This window comes from Galleria mellonella, unplaced genomic scaffold (genome assembly GCF_026898425.1).
Source record: "Galleria mellonella isolate WM207_F2 unplaced genomic scaffold, CSIRO_AGI_GalMel_v1 utg57, whole genome shotgun sequence".
Taxonomy (NCBI): domain Eukaryota; kingdom Metazoa; phylum Arthropoda; class Insecta; order Lepidoptera; family Pyralidae; genus Galleria; species Galleria mellonella.
In genome coordinates this window covers 7,610,556-7,635,479 of record NW_026442119.1, presented here as the reverse complement: position 1 = coordinate 7,635,479, position 24,924 = coordinate 7,610,556, and the positions used below count along the sequence as shown (strand labels likewise).

The 24,924-nt window shown below is 31.0% G+C and overlaps 1 protein-coding gene across 2 annotated transcripts in view; it reads right to left on the bottom strand.

The window, feature by feature from the left end:
- Positions 1-20,731, bottom strand: part of LOC113509682 (proto-oncogene tyrosine-protein kinase ROS) — a 48,247-nt gene extending 27,516 nt beyond the window's left edge. The window contains exons 1-2 of one of the 2 annotated variants that reach the window (XM_026893078.3): positions 20,332-20,731; positions 14,933-14,992 (exon numbers count right to left, since the gene is read on the bottom strand). In XM_026893078.3, coding sequence (XP_026748879.2) covers positions 14,933-14,992; positions 20,332-20,481 — 210 coding nt within the window. In that variant the 5' untranslated portion in view covers positions 20,482-20,731. The remainder of the gene's footprint in view (positions 1-14,932; positions 14,993-20,331) is intronic. The other variant, XM_031910739.2, reaches the window with a different exon arrangement.
- Positions 20,732-24,924: the final 4,193 nt, after the last annotated feature.

The window sequence follows — 24,924 nt, the reverse complement described above, 5'->3', positions numbered from 1 at the left end:
ACCTAGTTAAACCCATTTATTTATTATTACAAGTCTTTATGCAATCAGTCGTCTAAGGTCTATAAATTAGATCAGGAAATGCTTGGAAGACATTTGTCGTGGTTCCTTAATAATGTTCTAAATAAGTTTAGGTGCAAGCTGTGTCTAGAAAATTAAACTGTCTGGCTTTTAATTGACGCCACTAACAATAGCAACTCTAACTAGAGTTAGAATTTAGAATGTTGAGTAACAAAACAAAAATTTTAATACCAATTAATTAATAATTAAAAGTACTGGAGAAAACGTGTTGGGTAAAATTAGCAGCTTATATATCATGTATAGTAAGATAAGTAGGTAGGTACATTAATGTTATAGTATTATTGGTATTATTTTTATAGTTGTTTAAGACCTAAAAAGTTTTGTTTCCAAATCAAGTTACCTGTAACATTTTCATATATAGGTACCTATCATATAAGGTATAATCTTTTCTTCTAGATTTTTTTAAATGTTAACTGGCAAATAGCATAAAGTTATTCTCACCAAACTAATTTGAAACTAGGCAGTTAACATTAGTTTTAAAAATAAAAAATGTTATAAAACTTTCCATTTTTGCATCTTAGAATTCAAACTCAGAGGCTAATGTTATTATAAATGCTATTAATATTTTTTATACATAATTTTCATAATTATCCTAAATTATTATGTACATCAGTAATCTGACATATATTTTTAACAATAATTTATTTATTTATACTTTTGCACACATTGAAAAATGCCTACAAGGCAGATTTAATGCCTGATGGCATAAGTGTATGTAATTTTAGGAGACTTGTAATCGTACTCAAAATAAACAAACTTAATCGCTGTTGATTAGCTAAAGAAGGGCCGAGTCGTCTTTGTATCGCGCATATTTCAATTAACTGTACAATTGGTGCGTTAAAGACACACACGCAGTCTGTAATACGCCTACAGAAAGAAAGTTCTCGTGTGAAAGGCCAATAAAACATTTTCATGTACTAATTAGTAAAATGTGAAAAAGGTAATAAAAGTAATAAATTTTAATATTAAGCTTACATACATTATTTTTTAATTACAGATAATAAATTTTGTATGGGACCAATAAGGAAGTAAAAACTATTGATTGCATAAAATAACGAAATTTGTACAGAATTGACAAAAATATAGCGTACCGTATAGAAAAAAAATATTGCTTAATTGACAACCTCCTTCCTTTTTCAGCCGACTTCAAAAAGAAGAATGTTCTCAATATGGTTGAATTTTTTATGTTTGTTACTTCATAACTGTTGTTTCTAAACCTATTTGAAAAATTCTATTTTATCTGAAAGAATATACTTACAGATTGGTTCCATAAAAATTTTATCAAAATGGGTTTAGTAGTTTATTTTGAGACCAAAAAAATTGGTTTTGTCATATTTGAAGTTGGTTTTTTATGTGGAACATAATCTTTAATTATAAATTAGGTACTTTAGTATTCAGATATCTCTTTTTTTCGTAAAAGCTCGACCAGTTGTCGCTCAAAAGGTATATAAATATTCCTAACAAAAAATGGTATACGTAAATCAATCCAATTTTTAAACAAGTATTGGATACACAAACGATAAGTAGAATCATGTTATTAGAATGTTCAAAGTTCACTATTTTCCATAATCATATACAGAATATTTATGAGTGCACCTGACTACAAATGTTTGGTTTCATTATTGTTTAACTGAATGTTTTGATGGTTTTGCTCTACTGACTTGACGAATAAATTAATATTATCATCATTATTACCGTGAATATTTAACATAATTCCCACAGTGGCGTTAACGGTCAACTTTAATTGTATATTTATGTACATATCACAAAATAGTAAGCATTATGTTAGTTAAAAACTAAATAATATTGTTATAAGTAGGTATATTATTATTTAGGTACTTACTACCAAGTATTTATTTTAAATATCTTATTTTTTGTGTATGTATCTGATAGGCAGTTGCAGTCAACAGCATGCTCGAAATTGAAATCCCGCGAGCATGCACACGCGTACTTACGACTCCTTAAAATGTCTAGACTCGTATTACTATTAAAAATTTTAGCCTAGTAAAATGTTATTATAATCATGGTCTATTAATATAGGTAATATTCAGGCAAAATTTCATAATTAATAAAATTTTTTCGTTACATCTGTTTAAGTTATTTGAAAGAATTTAGGTTTAATATTTAATAAACATTATTATTTAACAGATTATGTGTGCTAAAGAGATGAGAGGCATATTGCTTGACACTTTGAATATTCGTAGGTATCCATCGAATGGGGCACCTCGATAAAAAAAATAATTTGATAAAAAAGGTGGGGGTCATTAATCTACTTAGATTTGTACATAATGTTGATAAATAATAACATACGGATTGACGAACGGAGAGATCGTGGATCTCTAGCATAACTCAGTCACCAGTCTGACTAGTATTATTTTTTATTTTTTTTTAGTATATAATATGACTTTATTTAGTCACATACGTAGGCTTCAGGCTGTCTCTAACAGGGGCGTTCCTTGCTTAGGATTCAATACAATTTAATTTCTATTTAGATAACAATATACCTACACTAAATTAGACACTGATTTTGGCCATTATTCTATAATTTAAATGCTCAAGGATTATAATGTGCGTGCAGTGCTCTATTTAGTGTGAAAGGATCAAAAGTTGTTTTAATTTTTTTAAATATACCATTTTTCGACAAGGAAAGCTGTTCATTTTCAAGCGTATATAAAATTTTCTATTTATTAAGGTTGACTGGGAAAAAATGCTATTTAGCATTAAGTCTACTTTTTGTACTTAGTTTATTTTTGATGAGTACCTTTAAATTATAATTATCAATTCATTAATTGGCCATTTTAGTAAATAGCACCTTACTTCATGTAATCCCTATGGAGGGATCAATAAAATTCAATAAATAAATACTTTAGAAAATTCTTTTTTTTTAAATTGACGGCAGTTTTTTAAGTTCACATAGATATTAAGCATTTCATTTCTAAAATACTTAACAATTTTTTATGTTTATTTCACACATAAATTATGTTACCGTTTAACTCACTTCCTATACCAATGTGATTGTTCATTTCCGATTAGGCAGCGAAGCGCGAACAAGGGATTGAATACCTCTACACAAGTTCAATATACGGTAACTGGAGACAATTAACCTTTAACATGCTACAAAATTTTATTATGAACTAACTTTTTACTCGCTACTTCGTATGCATGGATTTCAAAAGTAGGAAATCAAATCTAATCTAAATCTAATCCACTTCTAGGCGGGGTATCAAGATGAAACATTATACCAGATATTAAGTTAGACCTTTACGAACACAACTGTGAAAATTACATCCAATTTCGTGTAGTAGTTTTTGCGGGATGCCGAAAATAAATATACAGACAGGCAAAATTACTAAAAATTGTTGTTTAGGCTCTTATTCTTCTTAATAAGACCCTTGTATCAATTTCTCTTAAATATCTTCCATGTACAGACATCGTCCAGTTGCAATTTTATTATATTAGTATGATAAGGTAAGATAAAATGGTAGTTGTATTTTTTTATAATTTCATTCGCGTGACAGGGATATAAAAGCAGCCTATGTTTTTCTCTATCTTAAAAATTATATGCACCATATAAAATTTCATAACGAATAAAAACAAACCTTTCAGATTTATAAAATCAGTAAGGATTACTATATGTATCGTGATACTTTTAACGAGATTGAACATTAATCTAATGAAAACAAGGTACGTATCTGATTTCTTGATATTAGCAAAAAGATTATTCTGTAGAACTTTAGAAGTTGTCCTTGATAAATAATTTGTACAATTAAGTACTATATATAAGCCGGAGCGATTAAAAATGAGGCAACTAACCGTTGAAAAAGTCGACAAATATTATTTATGCCCGAAAAGGCAAAAATATTAAATCGGGCAATGGTATATATTATAGTTTGTAAAAATAGAATGCCAATGGAAAAATAGGTATTGATAATTTATTGCTTGCATGCGTTCATTAAATAAAAAAAATGATTTTTGTTCTAGCAATCTCATACTGCAAAACTTCAAATTTTGAATTTTAGTTAGTATTTAACCTAATAAATAATGATAAATCCTGAAATTTCATTATTCATTTATATTAAATGAAAAATAATAGTTATTAAAAATTACATCCCTTTATTCAAATTCAAAACATACAGTGCTTGTAGCTGTCATTATAATTATTATAGAAATTTATTTATTTATTAATTTTACATACTTGAATATGGTAACACAGTTATAAAGTAGCTGGCTTGGATTAACATAAGATGAAATAGGATCTCTCAACTTTTTGTAGTGGAAAAACTGCATTGTGAGACATTTTTTTACATTTGCAAGTTTTTAATGTGATCCTTATAACTTTGACATTTAGTAGTTCGAATAATTTGGAGGAGCCTGGCAAAACGGATGGGGGCATGCATTTTGATGCCCTCTCGCCTAACTCTTTATTCAGCAGTGGGTCTATAAAGCGATGGAGTGAAATGAATGAACTCTAAAATAGATCTGAGGGGAGCAAACTGGCAACTAGCAGCTTCCTTCCTGCGTCCATCCGGCCGCCGAGTCTCACGCGACCCCGCGCCCTCTGCAGCCATAGATGATATGGTGGATGACCACCACGCTTTTTGGATATATCGGACACCGTTTAATATAATGTGCATTTTGATTATTAGTTATAAGAACATAAGTAGTATATGTCACATTCAATGTCACAATACAATAGTTTACTTAGATGTTAAGTTATATGGCTTATTTTATATAAAATTTAAGTTAATAGGTATTCTTAAAATAAATAAAAATAAAGGAACATACACTAATATAAAAAAAAAAATACCGACATAATTAATAAATTTTTACTAAAGATACTTAGAACAGAATTCCCAAGTATGTATCAAGGGATGGCTAAATAAAAAAAAACTCACTAAAGTTGATGTATCCGTTTGAGAGCTATGGTGCTAATGAATGAAAGAAAAATAACTTAATGATACATTTTTGAATAACTTTTTTTAAGAATCTACTGTTTCTTCAGAATGGAGTTTCTGCTAAATAGAACGGGAAAGAAATTCAGATGTTGTATTTTTTAAAAATAACTGTTAAATATAAGGCCATGTCTTCCTCTTAAACTATAAAAAAAGAATTCTAACTTTATACTGTAGATAGTATTAACATAATATAAAATTAATACGAAAAATATTATTGGCCATGTACTTTCGCTCTACTAACACTAAATATAAACGGAAAAGAAATGAAGATGAAAGGTGTTAAATCTTACTTTCCGAATTGGATGTTTGTTAACTGTTAACTAACAATTTTAACAGGAACTTTCGTGAATGTAAACATATCTATGGGAATAACGATTGGACGTGTCTGTATGTATGTGCCAAACAACCGGCGGCGTGAGAGGCTCAGTGCAGTCGCATGCTGCACCTTTGCGACTTGATGAGTGATGTTACCAGAAACTCAGAATGTAAACTTAGTTACATGTATGTATATACGTATACTTGTAACAGATGCTTTCCGCGGCTTCGCCCGTAGTCGTATTTTGATGTTGAGAAGCCTATAACCTTCCTCAAGAAATGAGCTATTAAATGTAATGTTTTTTTTTAAATCCGACTAGTAATTCCGGAGATGAGCACATTGAAACAAAAAAGGAAATTCTTCCACCTTATTATATAGATATGTAGACATGTTCTTGGTCGCATACGAGGTCATATTTCTAAATATTTTTTTCTTGCAATCAATGAGTCAACACTTATTTTTATTTAAATATGGTGGTTCTTTACTCTTCTTATTTAAAATTTTGAATTAGATACCTATCTATACAGGTGAAATTAAAGTTGTTAATATTGTTTTAGACAAGTGTTTTAGTAGTGAAATTGTAATATGTAAAAATAATTAGTAGAAGTAGTAATTGTAGAAATATTATCTTAATAACACGTAGATCTAAAATTTGAGCCAATAATTTCGGGAGGCTTAAAAATTTGTGTCGATTTTCGACATATGTGTCATTCGATAAAATTTTAGTTTCACTATTAGAATACTGTTTTGAATGGTGGTAATGATTTCGATTTCACGCTGTACATATATTACAAATATTAAAAATAATATTTCAGACTCAGAGTCATATTATCTTGCTAGCGTTCATCTTCTGCTGTCACGGGCCACGGTCGACTAGTTTTTAAACGAAATAAGAAATTAAAATTCTCATATGTAATAATTTTTCTATAGAGTTTAACAAAGGTGTATCTACTGAAAAACAATCAAAATTAGCATGCTCCTCCAATAACAGGAGACAACCTAAATGGGATATTAATACTATAAGTTAAAAATTGTTTGTATCGTATTAAAAATTGTTAATTTTAGACGTAGTATAAAATAACATAAAAGTAATAATACATTTTGTTATCAGTTCTATTGCAAATATTAAAGTATGCACTAAAATGTTCTTATATTATATCGAGTTATAGTTCGTAGTCTGTGATATAATCTGTTCTTGCTAGACTACATGTCTATCATGTCATGAGGGAACTAGTGCTTTACTTCTACTACGATTGTATAAAAATAAGAAAAATATATACTTCTTGTATAATAATACAACAATTTTTTTCTTATCAATACCTACTTTGTCTACTTGAATACATATTATAATAAAAATTACTATTAGGTTTTAATCTTTAACCCTATATAGGTAGATAATTTACATAAAAATGCTTTAAATTGTAATGACCGATTAAAATTTTATATCACTTCTCTGTAGTGTGATGTAAACGTTAAAGATATGTACATAGATAAAACACATAATTCAATTATGCGTAGCTTATTAAATAAAAGTAAACAAAATTGCAGTGAAATTTTACCTACCTACCGTATTACGCAGATAAGTTGTGAGTGGGTGGCAATTTTAGATAGCACATTTATTTGACATTGTATCTACTCGACATGTAATTTTTTAGTACACATTGTAAACTATAAAACTATATATATTTAAAATTATATATATAATTTGTTTAAGAAATGCGTAATACGTCATACTAAATAATAATAAATGGAAACAAGTCAATTGACTTGTTCAGAGTTCGAGGGGTGCGCCCTTCGCTTGCCCGTCTCACCACTTGAGTTTTTTGCAGTCTGCAGTGGCATGGGTAAGGGCGTAAATTGGACTAAAGTGATAATTTTGACATAAAACAGAAGTAACGGCAATAACTTTGGCGGGAACAGTACGTTTTATGTCAGTTTTTGTATATTTGGATGATAAATGTAATATAAACTGTAGGTATGTTGTGAATTGTTCAACTAAAAAAAGTTAAAAATCGAACCCTTACACAACATTGACACGAGTATGATATTATGCCGTAAATATAGTAACGAGATATGTTCACTAATTTTGAACTCACCTTATTAATTATTTTTACAATAAACATACAATATATTTTATATACTATATACATACAATATATAATACAAGAAATACAATGATTATAGTACAAGAGTATACTCGTACGTAATAATTTTATTTTATTCAGAACAAAATATGGATTATTACGTTTATGTATGTAAATGTGTTCCCTTATTTAGCTTCTATAATAAATAACATAATTTGACAAATGTGGTATTGTTGAAAGCATTTTTTCGTCAACTCGTTTTGTAATAATCTAAATCAGTTTTTTAAATAATGCTGAAAGATTATTGTCATCGTTCTCATCGTTTAGTATAATCGGTAACCAACTATTTTATTACGCACTTAATTACATATTTAAGTAATCTTAATGAACATTTTATCGAATATTTTAAATTGTTTTTTATTATAAACCATATATCACATTACAGGTCACAGGTGGAATAATGCAATTTAGTTATCACTTAACGATAATATGTAACATCAGGTACCTATGTATGTAATAATTATTTTGGTGAAGTAATTCGCTCACCCTAAAGAACCTCTTAAGATATAAAAAATAAATAAGACGGTATAATAATATAAGTAGGTACGTAACATATAAAATATTGTTTTATTCCATTTATGTAGATAATATCTGGGTATGTTTTGGTGTGAGCTTGAGTAATCAACGTTTCATACATGGAAGTACTTATATTTAGTTACCTGAGAACTAAAATATAATGTCTCTTGTTTCATTTTGTTGATGTTCGTAGAAATAGGCGAATTATATAAAACTCTATCTCCGCTTTTCTCTCCATAGTTGGTATAGAATGACATACGGCATTAAGCTTCTCATTTGTATAAATTTATTGTTCTATTGAACGATTTAATGTAAATTCCTTAGTTGTGATTTATTTATTTATTTTCTATTGAGAATAAATAAATAAATTACAACTAAGGAATTGACATTAAATCATGGCACACGAATACCTAAGACAAATATGACGATGGCAATAGGGAACTTCGTGGGTTTACAATCATCATCGACAAGAAGAATGAATAATCATGAATATATCATTAATATTACTTATTTAAATTATAATAACGATAAATACGTGATTAAAATAAGTTATTCAGATAATTATTTCAAATAGGTAAAGTACTACTTTAGGTAAATAATTGGAATTATTTAGGAAGATTTTATTTATCTATGTCTATAAATGTTTATAAACATAATAAAAATACAAAAATAAAAGACAAAGACTATTTATCTATAAATAATATTTCTATATCAGAAACGGAAATGTATCTTTTTTGTGTTAGCCAATAGTCAATAAAATTCGTGTAAAATTGTTATCGTTTCAACTTATTTTATGACTATGTGCCTACCTAGTTTGTATGTAGGTAGCATAACAAATATGAGCGATATGTTCTGTTTTGTTTTACATAATATTAAAATTATAACATTGTAATCGGGTTACATAAAATAAACCTACAATTTGGTGCTCTTACGCAAATATGTATAGTAAACATACTGATTATTTACATAAATTATTTATTTTCTTAAACCGCCTATCAACAACTAATATTATCTATCAAGTATTGCCCTATATACAGGCCAACTTTTGATTGCCTATGCCTATATTGCAAAATTTAAAAGCAGCAAAATTCAATAAACTCTATATAAAGAAAAACGACTGAACTGGTAAAAGAGGTCCCAGTCTTGCGTAAAAAGTATAAACCTCGCGAGCTTTGAATTTTTCAATGACACAATAATTAGTTTTCATATATATATAATTGCTAAGTTATAAAATTATAACGTAACTATAATTGTACTTTATTTAAGAATATCTGATATGAGGGGCCTTAATAACAGCAATAGAAGCCAAAATAATATTATTTAAAATTTTAGTCTGCCTGTATATTTGTTCTGACATCATGCAAAAATTACTGCATTAAATTGAATGCAGTTTTTATATTTGTATTCCTGAAGATTGAACTTTAAATCGACTTATGGTTTACCTTATGACAGTCTATGGAGGAGACCTATGTTCAGCAGTGGAGAGATAATGGTTGAAATGATTATTTTTTTTTTTTTTTATTTTATTTCAATAGGTACACATTACAGAGAATTAACATAGTTACATTAATTTATAAACTACAATTATGTTTTGTTCAAGCTAATCCTCCAAAAATTTGCGTACACGGCATGATCAAAACATAAACACACAGCTAAAGTCTGTAAACACAATATAATTTAAACAACAAAAAATGGATAATCATATATATATATATATATATACACATACACACACATATACATATATATACACACATACATATATACACATATATACATATACATATATATATATATACATATACATACATAAATATACACACACAAACACAGACACACACACACACACAAACACGCACGCGCGCGCGCACACACATACAGAAACACACATACCACGGTGTACATATTACGTTCATATATATGTTACAACAAAAGAAACTATCTACTAATTACAGAGGAAAATAATACGTAAACGTCGTGACGAAAATTACTGAACTTCTGACCAAATATATCAAGCTTTTCACCATCCTGATGAGCACCACCACGCTGAACATTATTATAAGACCGGCACATTCTTAAAATGGAATTGTTAAATGAAACATTATTCCTAGTGTTTGGCACATCAAAAACACGGGAGTTACGACATTTATTGTTAGTATTAAAGTATAGTAAATTAAGTAGCGAGGGACAGTCAACCATAGAATTAACAATTTTATACAAGTAAATTAATTCAGCCGATTGTCTTCTAGATAATAAATTATCTAATTTAAAGTATTTCATTCGCGAAGCATAGGATTGAAGTTTCCTGACTAAGCCATATCGTCTACAAGTAGTTGCAAGGCACCTTTTCTGTATTCTTTCAATATTTTCTTCATGAATAGCATAATATGGGGACCATATTATAGTACCATACTCAGCAATGGGTCTTATAAGTGTTTTGTATAAGTATAGTAAACTGTGGGGTTTATTAAAATTTTTAGTTGCTCTGTATATGAACCCAAGCAACTGGTTACAACGACTGATGATATAATCATAATGTACACGAAAAGATAACTTTGAATCAAACATTATTCCCAAATCTTTAACCACATCTTTACGCTTAAGTTTTTGCTTGTTCATGCTATACTCAAATATAAATTTTAGAGACCTTGAAGCAAAAGATATTGTGTTACATTTTTTTATGTTCATATACATATTATTGGCACAACACCATTTGTAAATATTATCAAGATCCTTCTGTAACTGCAAACAATCTTTGAAACTATTCACTACGCGATAAACTTTGAGATCATCAGCATAAAACAAGCATTCACTTTTTATAGAGTCTACTAGGTCGTTAATAAACAAAATAAATAATAAGGGACCCAAGTGCGATCCCTGAGGAACTCCTGAGGTTACCATAACAGGAGTAGATTGGAAACCTTTAATAGCAACCATTTGACTTCTATTAGAAATATATGATACGAACCAACGATACAATGAGCCATGAATCCCATATGAAATAAGTTTTTTTAACATTAGTTCATGGTTCACCTTATCAAAGGCTTTGGAAAAGTCAGTGTATATTGAATCCACCTGTTGGCGATTATTAAATGCATTACAAATGTAGTTTTTGTAGATAAGTAGATTACTAATAGTTGATCGACCAGAAACAAATCCATGTTGCATAGGTATTATGCGCTGTTTAACATGGTTATACAAATGAATATATATTAAAGATTCGAATAATTTGGGCATACAAGACAGTATATTTATCGGTCGATAGTTTTCACACTTCGTTTTATCGCCCGATTTGAATATAGGTATAATAAAAGCGGTTTTCCAATAAGACGGGAAAGAACCGTAGTGTAGAGATCTATTAAATAAAACTTCCAAAGGCACACTAATTTCTTCAGCACAAGCTTTAATAAAATAGGCTGGTATAGCATCTGGCCCCGCGCCTTTGTTAGAATCTAATTTTCTGATACCCTTAATTATATCCTTAGAGGTTATAGTTAAACTACTCAAGACTGGCGTGTTTATTTGTGGCCGATAATTGACTTCACCAGTAGAAATTTCAAAGACTGATTTAAAATAATCAGAAAATAGTTCACATATACCGGGTATTTCTGTTGCCGTTATATTATTGTAGGTCATAGTTTGAGGGATTGTATTGTTTGATTTTTTACTATTAACATATCGCCAGAAAGTTTTAATGTCGTCTGAAAGATCATCTTCTACTGAATTGACAAACGATTTATAGCACTGATCAATCATCTGTTTACAACGTCGACGAAGTAAATTAAAGGTGTCATAATCTCTTGGGTTCCCATACATTTTAAATTTTTTATGATATTTGTTTTTTTCCCGAATACAACGTATTAAAGCATAATTGTACCAAAACGGGTATTTATTATTTTTGGAACTCTGCATAGGCGTGTAAAGGTAAATTATTTCATTCAACTTAGAATAAAATAATTCAACAGCCAAGTCCACATCTAAATCCGAAAACAGTGCTATCCAGTCTATAGATTTCAGTTCATTTTTAATTTTAGTATAATCGCATTTACGAAAATTAGGTCTACAATTATTAGAGTTTGATCTACTAAGAGAAATCATTTCACCTTGGCGAAAATCTATGTTAATAGCTATAGATGGGTGGTGTTTGTCTATCTTACTAAGTGGTTCAACGCTCACAACATCGATACTGCCACAATCACTCAAAACCAAGTCAAGAATTCTTTCATTTGCATTGACCAAATGATTAAATTGGCTAAGATTACAGATTGCCATAGTCTCTAATAGTATAGAAGCTCTATAGTGAAAAGCATTTATAGGCTGCATGATATTCAAATTAGAGTCTCGTTGCCAAGTTATATTAGGTATATTGAAATCACCAACAAGCAAGAAAGAACCAGCTTCACCATTGTTTAAAATAATATCTTGACAGTGTTCAAAAAATGCAATAACTTTGTTGAGGGGCATATCAGGAGGTAAATAACTTAAGCAAATATTTACCGAAGACTTAGACAATGGAGAATGCACGGTTAACCAAAGATCCTCAGCTGAACTGTCCCATTCATATCTACGAGATACATTCAATAGTTTTTTTGTAGCCAATAAAACTCCGCCCCCCTCTGCCTTTACACTAGTTTCGTTACTTCTATCCCTACGAAATACATTGTAGCGCTCATCAAACAATTCTTCACTATAAACACTTAAATTTAAATTAGTTTCAGTTAAGCAAATTATCTCATAATCGGTATTCAATAAATTAAGATAGAATTCAGTAACTTTTGAACGAAAGCGATTGACATTTTGATAATATATTAACATATGGAAAAAAAAACAATATAAAGTGATAGCATTCATACATAAACAGAGTACAAAGAGTGAGAAAGAAAAAAAAAATTATAAAAGTCTCTTAAGCATTTCAGCGTTTTTTACTAGCACAGCACTTGATTGTTCATCTTTTCGAATGTATATTTGTCCATATTTTACCCATACAAACTTATAAGCCTTATCCTTAACAAATCTTCTGGCTAGTGAGTGAAGTTCCTTACATTCAGGAGATAAATGTTCAACTATATACATTTTCTTTGTTTCTCCAGAGTAACCAAGATGGAATGTGCTTAAAGTTTGTTTAGGGTTATCCTTATTAAACTTTCTAACAGCAGATAAGATATTGTCACGATGACGAGGAGATGGCAGAGTAACAAGTATGTTACGAGGACGATTTGAAGAGGAATTAATTTTAGCAACTCGGCGGCATGCATGAATTTCAGTATCAGATATAGGGAAATTAATCACATCACATATTTTTTTGAAAATACCAACAACATTTTCACTGCGTTTTTCAGGAACAGCTTGTATTTCAATGTTCATGCTACGAGATGTTTTTTCAGAAATTTTTAATCGACGTTCAAGTTCGTAAATATTACCCTGAAGCTTGTTTTTATTACATTCCAGTTCAGAAACTCTCTCAACTGCAGCCGCCAAGGTACCGTTGATTCTTTTTTGTCCTTCCTCTAAAAAGTCGACGGTGACTGTGAATTCATCCTTTAATGCAGTAATAGCCAAGTGAATCTCACTTCTTATGGAAGCCTTAATATCTGAGAAAAAATCAGCTTTAAACCTTTCCAATCTAGAATCCAACAAAACTCCAAATTGTTGCAGCGAAATAGTATGATTTTCAGCAGACACGGAACATTCCATTTCACTTTGATTCATAGTAACATCACATGACATCACCGATTCGTCAAGTGTATTTGGTTTACGGACTGGGGTATTCGTGTTGTCCCCTCTTCGCCGAGTAATATTGATGCATACACAACATTGCCATGGCTTATTACTTAATTTCAAATTTTGATAAGCATTCAAACTCATATTTAAACACTTATAATGAAAAGATTCATTACACTGATTACACTTAAGCGATTCGTCAGTTTTAAATTTTTTATTACATGCCGAGCACGTTTCCATATTTATGCGTAATGTAGTTATTTATAAGTATTTAATTTCCTCGATATAAAATGCAGTCAATAATATACAGGTGGGTAGATACGGAATCTTGTATCGGCGACAGCGAAACGTAGCACGTAAATTGTAAGTAGATGTTATGACTCACCGTAGCTCAACCGTCTAAGCGTCTAATGTCGTCAAACTATAAGTCACACTATGCCCAACACACTTGAATCCCGTTTATGTCTTTCACACTGCACCTGTATATGTTTAACTGCATATTCCTTGTAGGTTAGGCAATATAGATTACACTGATATATATTTTATTATGAAAATATTCGTATACAAATTATATAAAGAAAATAATTGCGGAGCAAAAAATTATCTGTTAACTGTGTTGCGTACGGCGGGTAGAAAAAGGTATGGTTATATAATTGTTATGGTTATATGTATTAAATTATGGTTGATCTTAATAAGGAAAATCAATAAAATGGACCATTGCTAGACAACTCTACCATTGGAACATTTCATTCGTTTTCAATGTCCGCTTGTAACAGTAGACAGTAATCGTTACTAATATTAAGTATATTTAAAAATGAATTTGTTTGTTACCTTTTGGCGCCATATCAACTTAATCAATCTTTATGAAATTTGTTATACACGTTGTATTTAATATGTAGAAAAAGAAGGATACAATCTATTTTTTATCACAGTTAACATTCTGTTATGTGGATGAAGTCACAGGTGAGAACAGGCCAAAATAATTTACGTGCTGAATATTTATAATACAGTGTTGTTCGTACTTATAATCAACGGTTACGGCGTACCATCAAATGGGCCATCAGCTTAATTACTGCTGGAAACGCAATCGTTTCCAGCAGTAAAAAGAACCCGGTGGTCATATGCAATACGACGATTATAAGAGCTATATAGACCAATTGAATGGAAAATTTCGACCTGTTTTCACTATGAGATCTACAAACCTGTTGTACACTGCAATTAGATCCGCAGCTAACATCGAAGTGACCATCTCCAGTACGATTCTGAAAAAAAAAATTAAATGAGTATTATTTATAATTAAGCACAATTTTTTTTATAGCTGTGGACAAAGGATGTACCTAATGGTGGCCAGAGCCCTGATAACATCCGGTGCGGCAGCGCGTGCGCATCAGAGCGACGCCAATCACGGGATGGGTCGCTCTACCTGCTCTAATAGAATTCGATTGAACCGTCGACATGATCAGTCTAATTGATGTAATCATAAACTACTCATATTATAATATTATTGATAGTTTGCAAAGACGTTTGATTTGAAGATATTTCTCAGTGAACATTTGAATCTTATCAGCATTACCCAACTTTAAGTGAATCCTTTTAATCCTTATTCGGGATTAACCGGTAGTGTTTTATATTGTTATTTTTTGTATGCACATAGTAAACAATTTATTATATTATTAAACTTTAAGTGTTAAAACTTGTCAGTTGATCTATTTACGATTATTTAATTTCGTTTTACAGTATTTTTGTCACTTTTTACATATTAATTATATTGTAATGATGCTAATAGTTTTTATTATATAACTACTGGAACAGTAGTATTTATAAATATTTACTTACAAGAGCATGCATACTTTGTATAGTAGAACTCCAACGAGATTCCGAATGGAATGGAAAAATCGAGATTCTGACATGATAATGTGTTATGATATACTAGACATGTCACTTTGTATATAAATATTTTGTTTTTCTCTATAATTTTTGGGCATTCCAGTATATTTGACAATTTAATGTATGTGGGTAATAATGTAACAATTTTTACCCACATACCCATGTGGGTAAAAATTGTTACATTTACTACCAACATTTAGGTCAATATTAAATATTTACTAACTCTAACTACATCTATGCGATGTGTCTTTGTTATTAGGTACTTCATGCCTTCTTCTTCTTGTGCCTCGCCTTCTCGAGTACTTCATGTGTTATATTTAAAATTCCATATCAGCCTTTAACTGTCCACTGCTGAATATGGGCCTTCCCCTATTGAGGGATTTTACCAGTAGTTGCCAAGCTTGGCAGGTGGGTTGGCAACCGCAGTTAGGCTTTAGTAATGTTTTAAGATGGGTACTGCTGCCTATCCTTCGACCATTAAGTTCCTTTAGTCGCCTTTTACGGTACCCACGGGAAAGGGAGGGGTGGTTTATTCTATGCCGAGACCACATATATATAATATTACAAAGGGGAAATATGATTCTTTTTTTTTGTAATGGATAAAAAAATACTTATTAAATTTTAAAAATTCTTTCACCTATATATAGCTCCATTATCAACGAGAAACATGGACTGTATTAAAAAAAGATGCGAAGCCGGGCTGGATCACTACGAACTCAGTAAATTAAATCTTTCATGTTTAGTATTATCTCGTACTTTCGAGCAAGTTTGGCGTTTTGCAAGCGTGTGACCGGATCCAGTCCAGCCGCATCGACGAGGCTTCATAATGAAATGTGATACTTTGTGGTTTTGCTTTTTGAAGTTTAAAACCCCATAATGTTGATTGACGTTTAAAATGGGGAATAGATGCAACATTTTGTTAAAATAGGAATACTTATAGACTGTTGAATCTGCTATGAATTATTATACAAAGGCTCTCAGAATAGTGTATTGTGTACATTTGTATTTAAAATAAAGATTATTAGTATACTTGTAGCATCCTATTACTTATTAGTAAATTAAAACCGTACTTTAATAATGTACATAAAAATGCACAATCAGGTCTATAAAAGTCTATTGCAGTTTTAGTTTGGTTTAGAAATTGTCAACAATTGATTATAACAAAGTAATAGTAAGAAATAAGCTTTTTCACCTGGACGGAAACAGATTAGATTAGACAGTATTTTGGGCTAATTGTCCTAGATACGCGATTAAGGATCAAGGCCAGAATTTGAGTGTCCCGTTAGTGGCCGGGTGTTGTATAGGGACGCCGGTCTATATTTAGCACGACTGCGTTGATTACGGCAGTTCGCTAATTGTTCACAATTGCTTAGATGTGCGTTGAACCTGCTAGCGCCGCAAACAAATAAACCGAGATCATCCACGTTCAGTTACGTTCAATAACCCAATGATAACTTTTTTATCAACGTCGATAGAAAATAATAACACCTATATAAACTACTATAATAAATATCACGCAATATTATAATAATAAAAATAAAAAACACTTAGCACGAAAAATAATTGTTATATCATTACAATGATTATTGCAGGAAGTAAGCGCTAAAGTAAATGCGCTTTATGCGTATAACTACTAAATATAACTATTACATGAAAATTGGGAGACAAAATGCTTTAAGCCCGAGCTAAAATATTACATCGAAAAAGCAAGTTTTTCGTGAAAAGTAATTTTCTTTTGTTCATTTAGCCTGACATAGGCTTCATCTACATCTACCATATATTTTTTGTCGGACGAACATTGATTGATTGAGCGGGATATATTAATTGATCGAGATAAAAAGTTGCAATTATAAAGATAAAGATAAAGATAAAGATAAAGATAAAGATAAAGATAAAGATAAAGATAAATTTATTTGCAAACATGTGTACATAGTAAGTGCAAAGACATACTTGTTGTTCATTGTAGGATTTGTATAGTCCTAACATGTTTTGCTAACATTAGCGTGCAAAATATTATTTCAAGGACAGTGGCAATTTCAAGTGCCTTACAAAGCAAATCCATGCCCCCTATCTATCCATGCCTTACAAAACATATTAATATTTTGTGAAGATTAGATATAAACTAAATAAAAAGTCAAAAGGAATTACAATGTCAATAGCAAATGTCGAAAGAGAAACATATTAAAGGTTGTCATTTAAAAATTCGTCAATATTATAATAACATTTGTCAATCAGTAGCATTTTCAGTTTTTTTCCGGAATAAGTTTGTGTTTAAATTTTTATATACATCTGGAATTTTATTATAAATTTTTGGGGCCATACATATAATGCTTTTTTGCAATAAAGTGGTTTTGGCTGGATGTATACATAATAGATTTTTATTACGTCTTTTTCGATAATTTTTATCAGATAGACGTGGAAATAAGATTGGATTTAACTTCACAAATAAGGCCATTTCAAATATATATAAGGACGGAAGAGTGAGGATATTATGTTTAGTAAATAATGGCTTATCTGTGATATTCAATCCAAACATGGATCTTATACATCTTTTTTGCATCTTAAAAGCCATATCTTTATTTGTTGAGTTACCCCAGAAAATAATGCCATATCTTAATATCGATTCTACTAAACCATGATAAGCAGTAAGTAGCACGTTATTGTTTACGGTCCTAGACAGCTTGTACAGTAGATATGCCAGGCTAGATATTTTTTTGTTTATTTCGTCTATATGAGTTTTCCAGTTTAGTTTTTTGTCAATATTTAGACCGAGAAATTTAGCCGTGTCAACTTCATTTATAATATTATTTTCATATATTATTTTAATATTAGATTTAGATTGTGTTCTTTGATTAAAGTGCATAATATTAGTCTTTTTTAAATTAATTCCCTAATTATTATTTTTTAACCAAGCAATTATTGATGTCAGAGATTTATTTATAATATATTCATATAAATTAATATCATTACAATTTACAGTAACTGTACTATCGTCAGCGAATAACGTCATAGGTTGGTCAACAAAGTTAGGCAAGTCATTAATATATATTAGGAAAAGAAGGGGACCCAGCACACTACCTTGGGGTACACCAAATGTTACAGTGCACTGTTTTGATGTAAACGTTTGTTGCTTTTTTGTTTTCCAATTTAATCTTGTCACTTCTGTAATTTGTTGTCGACCTGATAAATATGATTTTATCAAATTAAGGATATTACCCCTTATCCCATATGCCTCGAGTTTACGTATTAGGATGCTGTGGTCTACATGATCAAATGCTTGTGTCATATCGCAATATATAGAACAAACAGGTGAAGTTTTATCAATTTCGGACATAACTTTTTCCAAAAAATCATAAATCGCCATATTTATAGTTTTATTTTTTCGAAAACCCTTTTGTTCATTACAGATAATGTTATTTTTCTCTAATTATCCTTCTAGACCTCAAATATTATACATATACCAAATTTCATAACAACTAATTTATTTAATTTTTAAGACGCATAGAGGTAATAAAATAGTTTCCACAAAATAACCATCTTAAATTGTGGTAAAACTAGTTATTTTGATTTAAAACTAAACTACTACCAGAGGGAGACTTTGTACAAAAGTCGATTACTTGGGTACCTCTGTCCCATTCGTGTTTCAACCACGAAGCAGTTGTGATTGCATGGCTGTGTTTCAGTTTGAAAGGTGGGATATGGCGTGAATTTACTGGGTACAGAGGAATAACACCTGAGTCCTCAGGAGTGGCAATGTATGGGGGATATCATGGACGAAACAGTATACTACTGTTATGTCCAGGGTACTGCTCATGTCTATAGGCGACGGTTACCACTTTCCATCAGGTGGGCCGTCAGCTTGTTTGCCATTCTAAGTTGTATAAAAAAAATGTTAAAATTTCTGTATGTAAAACGGGCCTACTGTACATCCTTTCAGAAAAAAAAGAATTATCCAAATCCATATACAGCTTGACAGAGTTATGAGGTAACAAATATAAAAAAAAAATATAACCGAATTGAAAGCTTCCTTCCTTCTTTCTTTTTGAAGTCGGTTGGAAACAAATAAGCAAAATCATTTTTATATATTTTTTTTTAAGATTACTAAGGATTACAGCACGACATTCAGTTTTACTTTAATAAATAATTATTTATTCATAACAATTGTAATATCTATATAGATAGTTATTAAAATGATCAGAAATTGTAATAATATTTACTAAATACTTTAATACTTGTTTAGAATGATATAAAATAATTTTGTAAACATGTGTTTTTAAATAATATTTGGATGTGTGGGTAATAAAATTTGAAACAGGTGGATCATATTATAGTATATAGCTAAATTAAAATATAGTATAGTTTTATCCTACCTTTAGTTTACTACCTACCTACTAGTATAAGCACTTATTTATATTAATGCAACAAGATAAAGTTGCCTTATTGAAAAGATTGCTTTCAGCAATACTTTATTTGTAAGTATACATCTATTGTTGTTTTTTTTTTTACTATACGAACGAAGAGTAATTATAGTATATAGATTAATAACTAAACCTCTGTTATAATAGCGGATGTTCCCAACAGTTGGTTGTCTCTGTCTATTCCATAAAAGATCTAGTATAAGGATAGATAGTACAAAAAAAATTGAATACATAATTTGATACAGATAAAGTCAAACTTATATCAGGTCAATCAGTATATGTTTTGCATAGCGAACCTGGAATGGACACTTTTCATTGCACCGAGCCACGGCTTCCGCTCCAAATTTCTCGGTGATGGAACTATAATCGCAGCCAATTGGCCGAGCGGACAAAGCCAATCCGAGCAGCGACAACACTAGCCATTTGTGCCAATTCAGCTCGCTCATTGTGCCCACCGACCACAGCCGACGAGTCCACTGGCTACCGGCATCCGCACAAACCACATACGTCCATATTTAATTATATATATCACAACATCAGTCTTGAACTCACGAGATCACAAAAATTTGTATAGCTAGCCAGTCGTAATTAGCGATGGATTACGAGATGCGGTTACAGGCATAACTGTCAGTTACGAGCACTGGTGTGTGCGCGTACGCAGCGAAAGCTACTTGTTGACTGAATCGCGCGCATCCGCCCTCAGTCGCAACGGCGCACGAGCTACGAGGACGAGGACGCTACGGTTGGGCGCTACGGCTATTATGTCCTTACCTGTCCAGTCGTCAATCCCACTTGTTAAACATTCGATGGTATTATTAAAATTAAATCAATATGAAGACTACAAGGAAAGTAGGCATTTATAATGTCAAGATTAAGTAATATTTACAATGATTTCTTATGGTACACACAGATTTACATCGAATTTTCTATTTTTTTTTTATAAATAAATTATATACAAGTATATATCAAAAGGCCAAAAAACCTAAGAGTCCATTAACGGAAAATAGGAATTGTTATGTGAAGACATAATCATCATGTACATTATTTACCAAGATATACCGTGATACCTATAACAACCCTAATGTTTTGAAAGTCCTTAGGACGATACTGACTCTTCTTACCTTTGACGCTTTTATTATCATTATCATGATACCCATCATCCGGGGAGGAAGAGGTTGTTAGTAATAGAGACTAGGGTCCCCATTGCTGGCAAGATACTCAACCAGGTCCACCTTTACGTGGTCCTCCCTGAAAACCATTGTGTTGAATTCCAGACCTATTCATCACGATGAGCTAACTGGCCTGCATTTTTATATCAACAGTGTACACAGGCTTACCATTAATTATACATTATCATTCATTAAACAATACCGTAGTCACATATACAACATAGGTACATACGAGTATACAAAACTCTAAGTCTTTTTTATGGTAAAAAATTCCTGATTTAATCAATTGGTCTTATATTGGATTGCTGTTGAGATTGGGATACAGTGCTCAAAGGTTCACAGTTTTAGTTGTCTTATATGGAGTTAATATGATTTTAAGCAATTTAGCAAGCCACCAGCTTTTTAATTGGAACTAAATTGTTATGTTGGATTCTAAGTTGTTATTGTATAATTTTAGTTTAATTTATGTTTATTGCGGAGAATTTTGATGATTGTTTGTATACATATTTGACGAACTTAATATATGGTGATTATTTATATGCAGTGAATTTTAACTTTATTTTGTATTAGCTGTATCCCGTGGCTTCGCCCGTGTGAAAGATTATATACAGTACATATTTATGTTAGGATATAACCTATCCGTGTGGGAGGAGAAAAAATTGTTAGTAATAAGGATTAGCAACCCCATTGCAAGCAACTTACCCTATTAGGCCGACCTCTACGCGGTTCCTCTTGTAAACCATCGTGATTGATCTATATTGAATTGGCCACGATGGGCCAACTGACCTCCTTCATCATCACCTATCATTCCTTACTGATGCTCTGCCAGTGTATATTGATAACGCAGGCGGGGTTATCAATCCATTACCATACATTAGAATAAATCCATATATTTCATTCAAATCCGTTAAGTTTTTGTGTGAAAAAGAAAATTAAGAAGATGGTCACAAACTTTTGCATTTGTAACAATAATACCATTTACATTGTATGAATTTTTGATTAAGTAATAAATAAATAAAGAAATTCTGAGTTACCGAAACTAGCGACCTCATTACCCCATTTCTAACAACATACCCTGCCAGGTAGACCCTCCACGCAGTTGCTTTTAGAAACCATCGTTGCTGATTCTTAAGTATTACTTTTTAGTTAGTATGGGTTTTTTTATATTTATGTGTTTATATTTATTTTCAACAACAATTTTTGGTACCACCATTTCGATTCGATATGAATTGTAACTTATCATAGTCTAATCATGGACCATGGACTATCGCGGATGAATGAAATTAACTGCATGCATAATAAAATAAAATAAATAAAATGCATGACGCAAAAACACTATATTTTATCATCCTAAAATTTTAATAAGGCAGATGCGTCCTTCATACACTTAGGGTCATAATTATTAGTAAGCAATATAAATTTTCAGTATGTACCTTAGTGCAATGTGCTGAGTGGAATATTGGTGGAAATACGTGGACGGCCGAAGAAACTGCGCTAAATGCTTAATGAAACCATCGCATTTCATTCCTGTCTCTTGTGAGAACGATGCCTGTGACGACGCGGCGCAATTTGAAAAGAAATATCTGCAATAAATAAAGTCAGGTACATATATTGGTACTACGAGTATTTACTTGAAATTGCGTTTACAAAACATAAGGTATAAAAGAAAAGTTTGTGCTTTTTATTCATTATCTCTATTTAATATATTTATTTAAATTTTTATTGCACCTAATAGATACGATTAGAAAATTCAATTAAAATACAGTAGAATAATTATATTATTTAAAAGGAATATAATTTTAGATTTTAATAAAAACCATTTCGTTCCTTTTATAATTTTACATTCTTTTTTAATTTTTTTATTAAAGCAATCTTTTTGTGTCGTTAAAGGGCCTCGGGCAAAATTTATCTTGCTCACGTTGAACGTAGAAGTTTAATATGTAGTGGCGGAACAAAATATAGAATATAGGTTTTGCCTCGCCCCTAAGCACGTCATGTTACGTAAATACCTAAGTGAGGTGCTAGATTCGCAAATATTTCAATCACGGGTTCTAAGTGGTTCTGTGTGCCTCTATTCCGTCGGCAAATATTTCGAACATAGGGCATTCTAGTATATACTTAAGTTTGACAATATTATTTCAATTGTACTTAACTACAACATCGTCTTCGTTCCCGTGACTGGGATATATCGACTGACAGTGATAAATACTAGTGTATATCTCCATCCCAAATAATACGTGTTACATATCATATGTCGATAGTTGGATGAGTTGGTTGGTTGAGTTGTTAAAATACTAAGTAACAAAAAAACAAATTTACTCTTTTATTTTTAATATAACTAAGGAAGAAATGAATATTTTTTAAAGATGGACATTTATTATACACGACAAATTATTATTAGATATATTAAATGCTAATTAAGTACAGTTATTTTGAGTATATATAAATTTTTTTGGCTAGTGAGTACTTGCACATCTCGTATTGTACCAGAGGGAGACTTTGTATATAGTAAAAGTCGTTTGCTTGAGCACCTCTGTCCCATTCGTGTTTCTATCATGAAGCAGTTGTGTTTGCATGGGTGCGTTTCGATTTAAAGGATAACACCTGAGTCCTCAAGCATGGCAACACATGGGAGGTATCATGAGCGAAATTCATGTCTATAGGCGACGGTTACCACTTTCCATCAGGTGGACCGTCAGCTTGTTTGTCATTCTAAGTTGCATAAAAAAGGAAGTAACTTGTTTGTTAGTAGAGGCAGACTTTGTACAATTTCGCCTGCATCGACTCTTCTATCCCATTCATTGCATCATCATCTACTGCCAAGCAGCTGTGCGTACATTTCTGGTTTGAAAGATGAAATATAGTGATATAGTTACTGGATATGAATCAAGTATTATTCCATATTATCGTTCTAAGTCATATAAAAATACTAGTAAATAATTTTGAATCCTATATCTTATGGTGAACCCATACAATTAGGATTTCAACTATTCTTTCCCATAAATTTGTCCAGTTAACCTCGTTGAACCTAATATCTACAGTTTATAGCGCCGTTTATCAAAGTAAGGAACAAGGCCGCTGAGTGATACTAGAGACAGATCTCGGCGTTACACCGAGCGTTCTCAATTAATTTAACTACACGCTACTAGGTATAACTTCCCACGCTTGGACAACATTCCAGTGATGAGATGATTTCATCTCTTTTATTGTTTGCGTAAAATATTATCAATTTATTGTCGTAATTTACATTCCTGTAAAAGAAAGGATCAACAAGATACTCTGTCATTCATGCACTTCTGGTATGTTGCCAGTTACCAGTTCTGTAAACTACAACGTCGTACCTCTTTCACTAAATCAAAACCATGCAGCAAGAAATTAACACGTTAAAATAATTTTGTGGAACCAATTCCATGTAACGAAGAATTAAGAAGAAGCCTCCCAGAACACCATAAAAACTAATATCTATGAGAATATTATTAATAGTATTACTATTAATAATATTGTACATATCACGTTTTTGAGCAGTTTCAAGACCTATTTCATAAAAACTTATTTACGGTGAGAAGCCTGTAAGGCTCGGAATTAAAAAAAATTAAATAGAGTTCCTAAAAAGCAACAAATAAAAAAAGTGAGGTATTCTTTATTACTAATACATAAACTAAATAAATTACTATTTGTTCCATATATTAGAATGATATGGACCAAATAAGTAAACAGTGT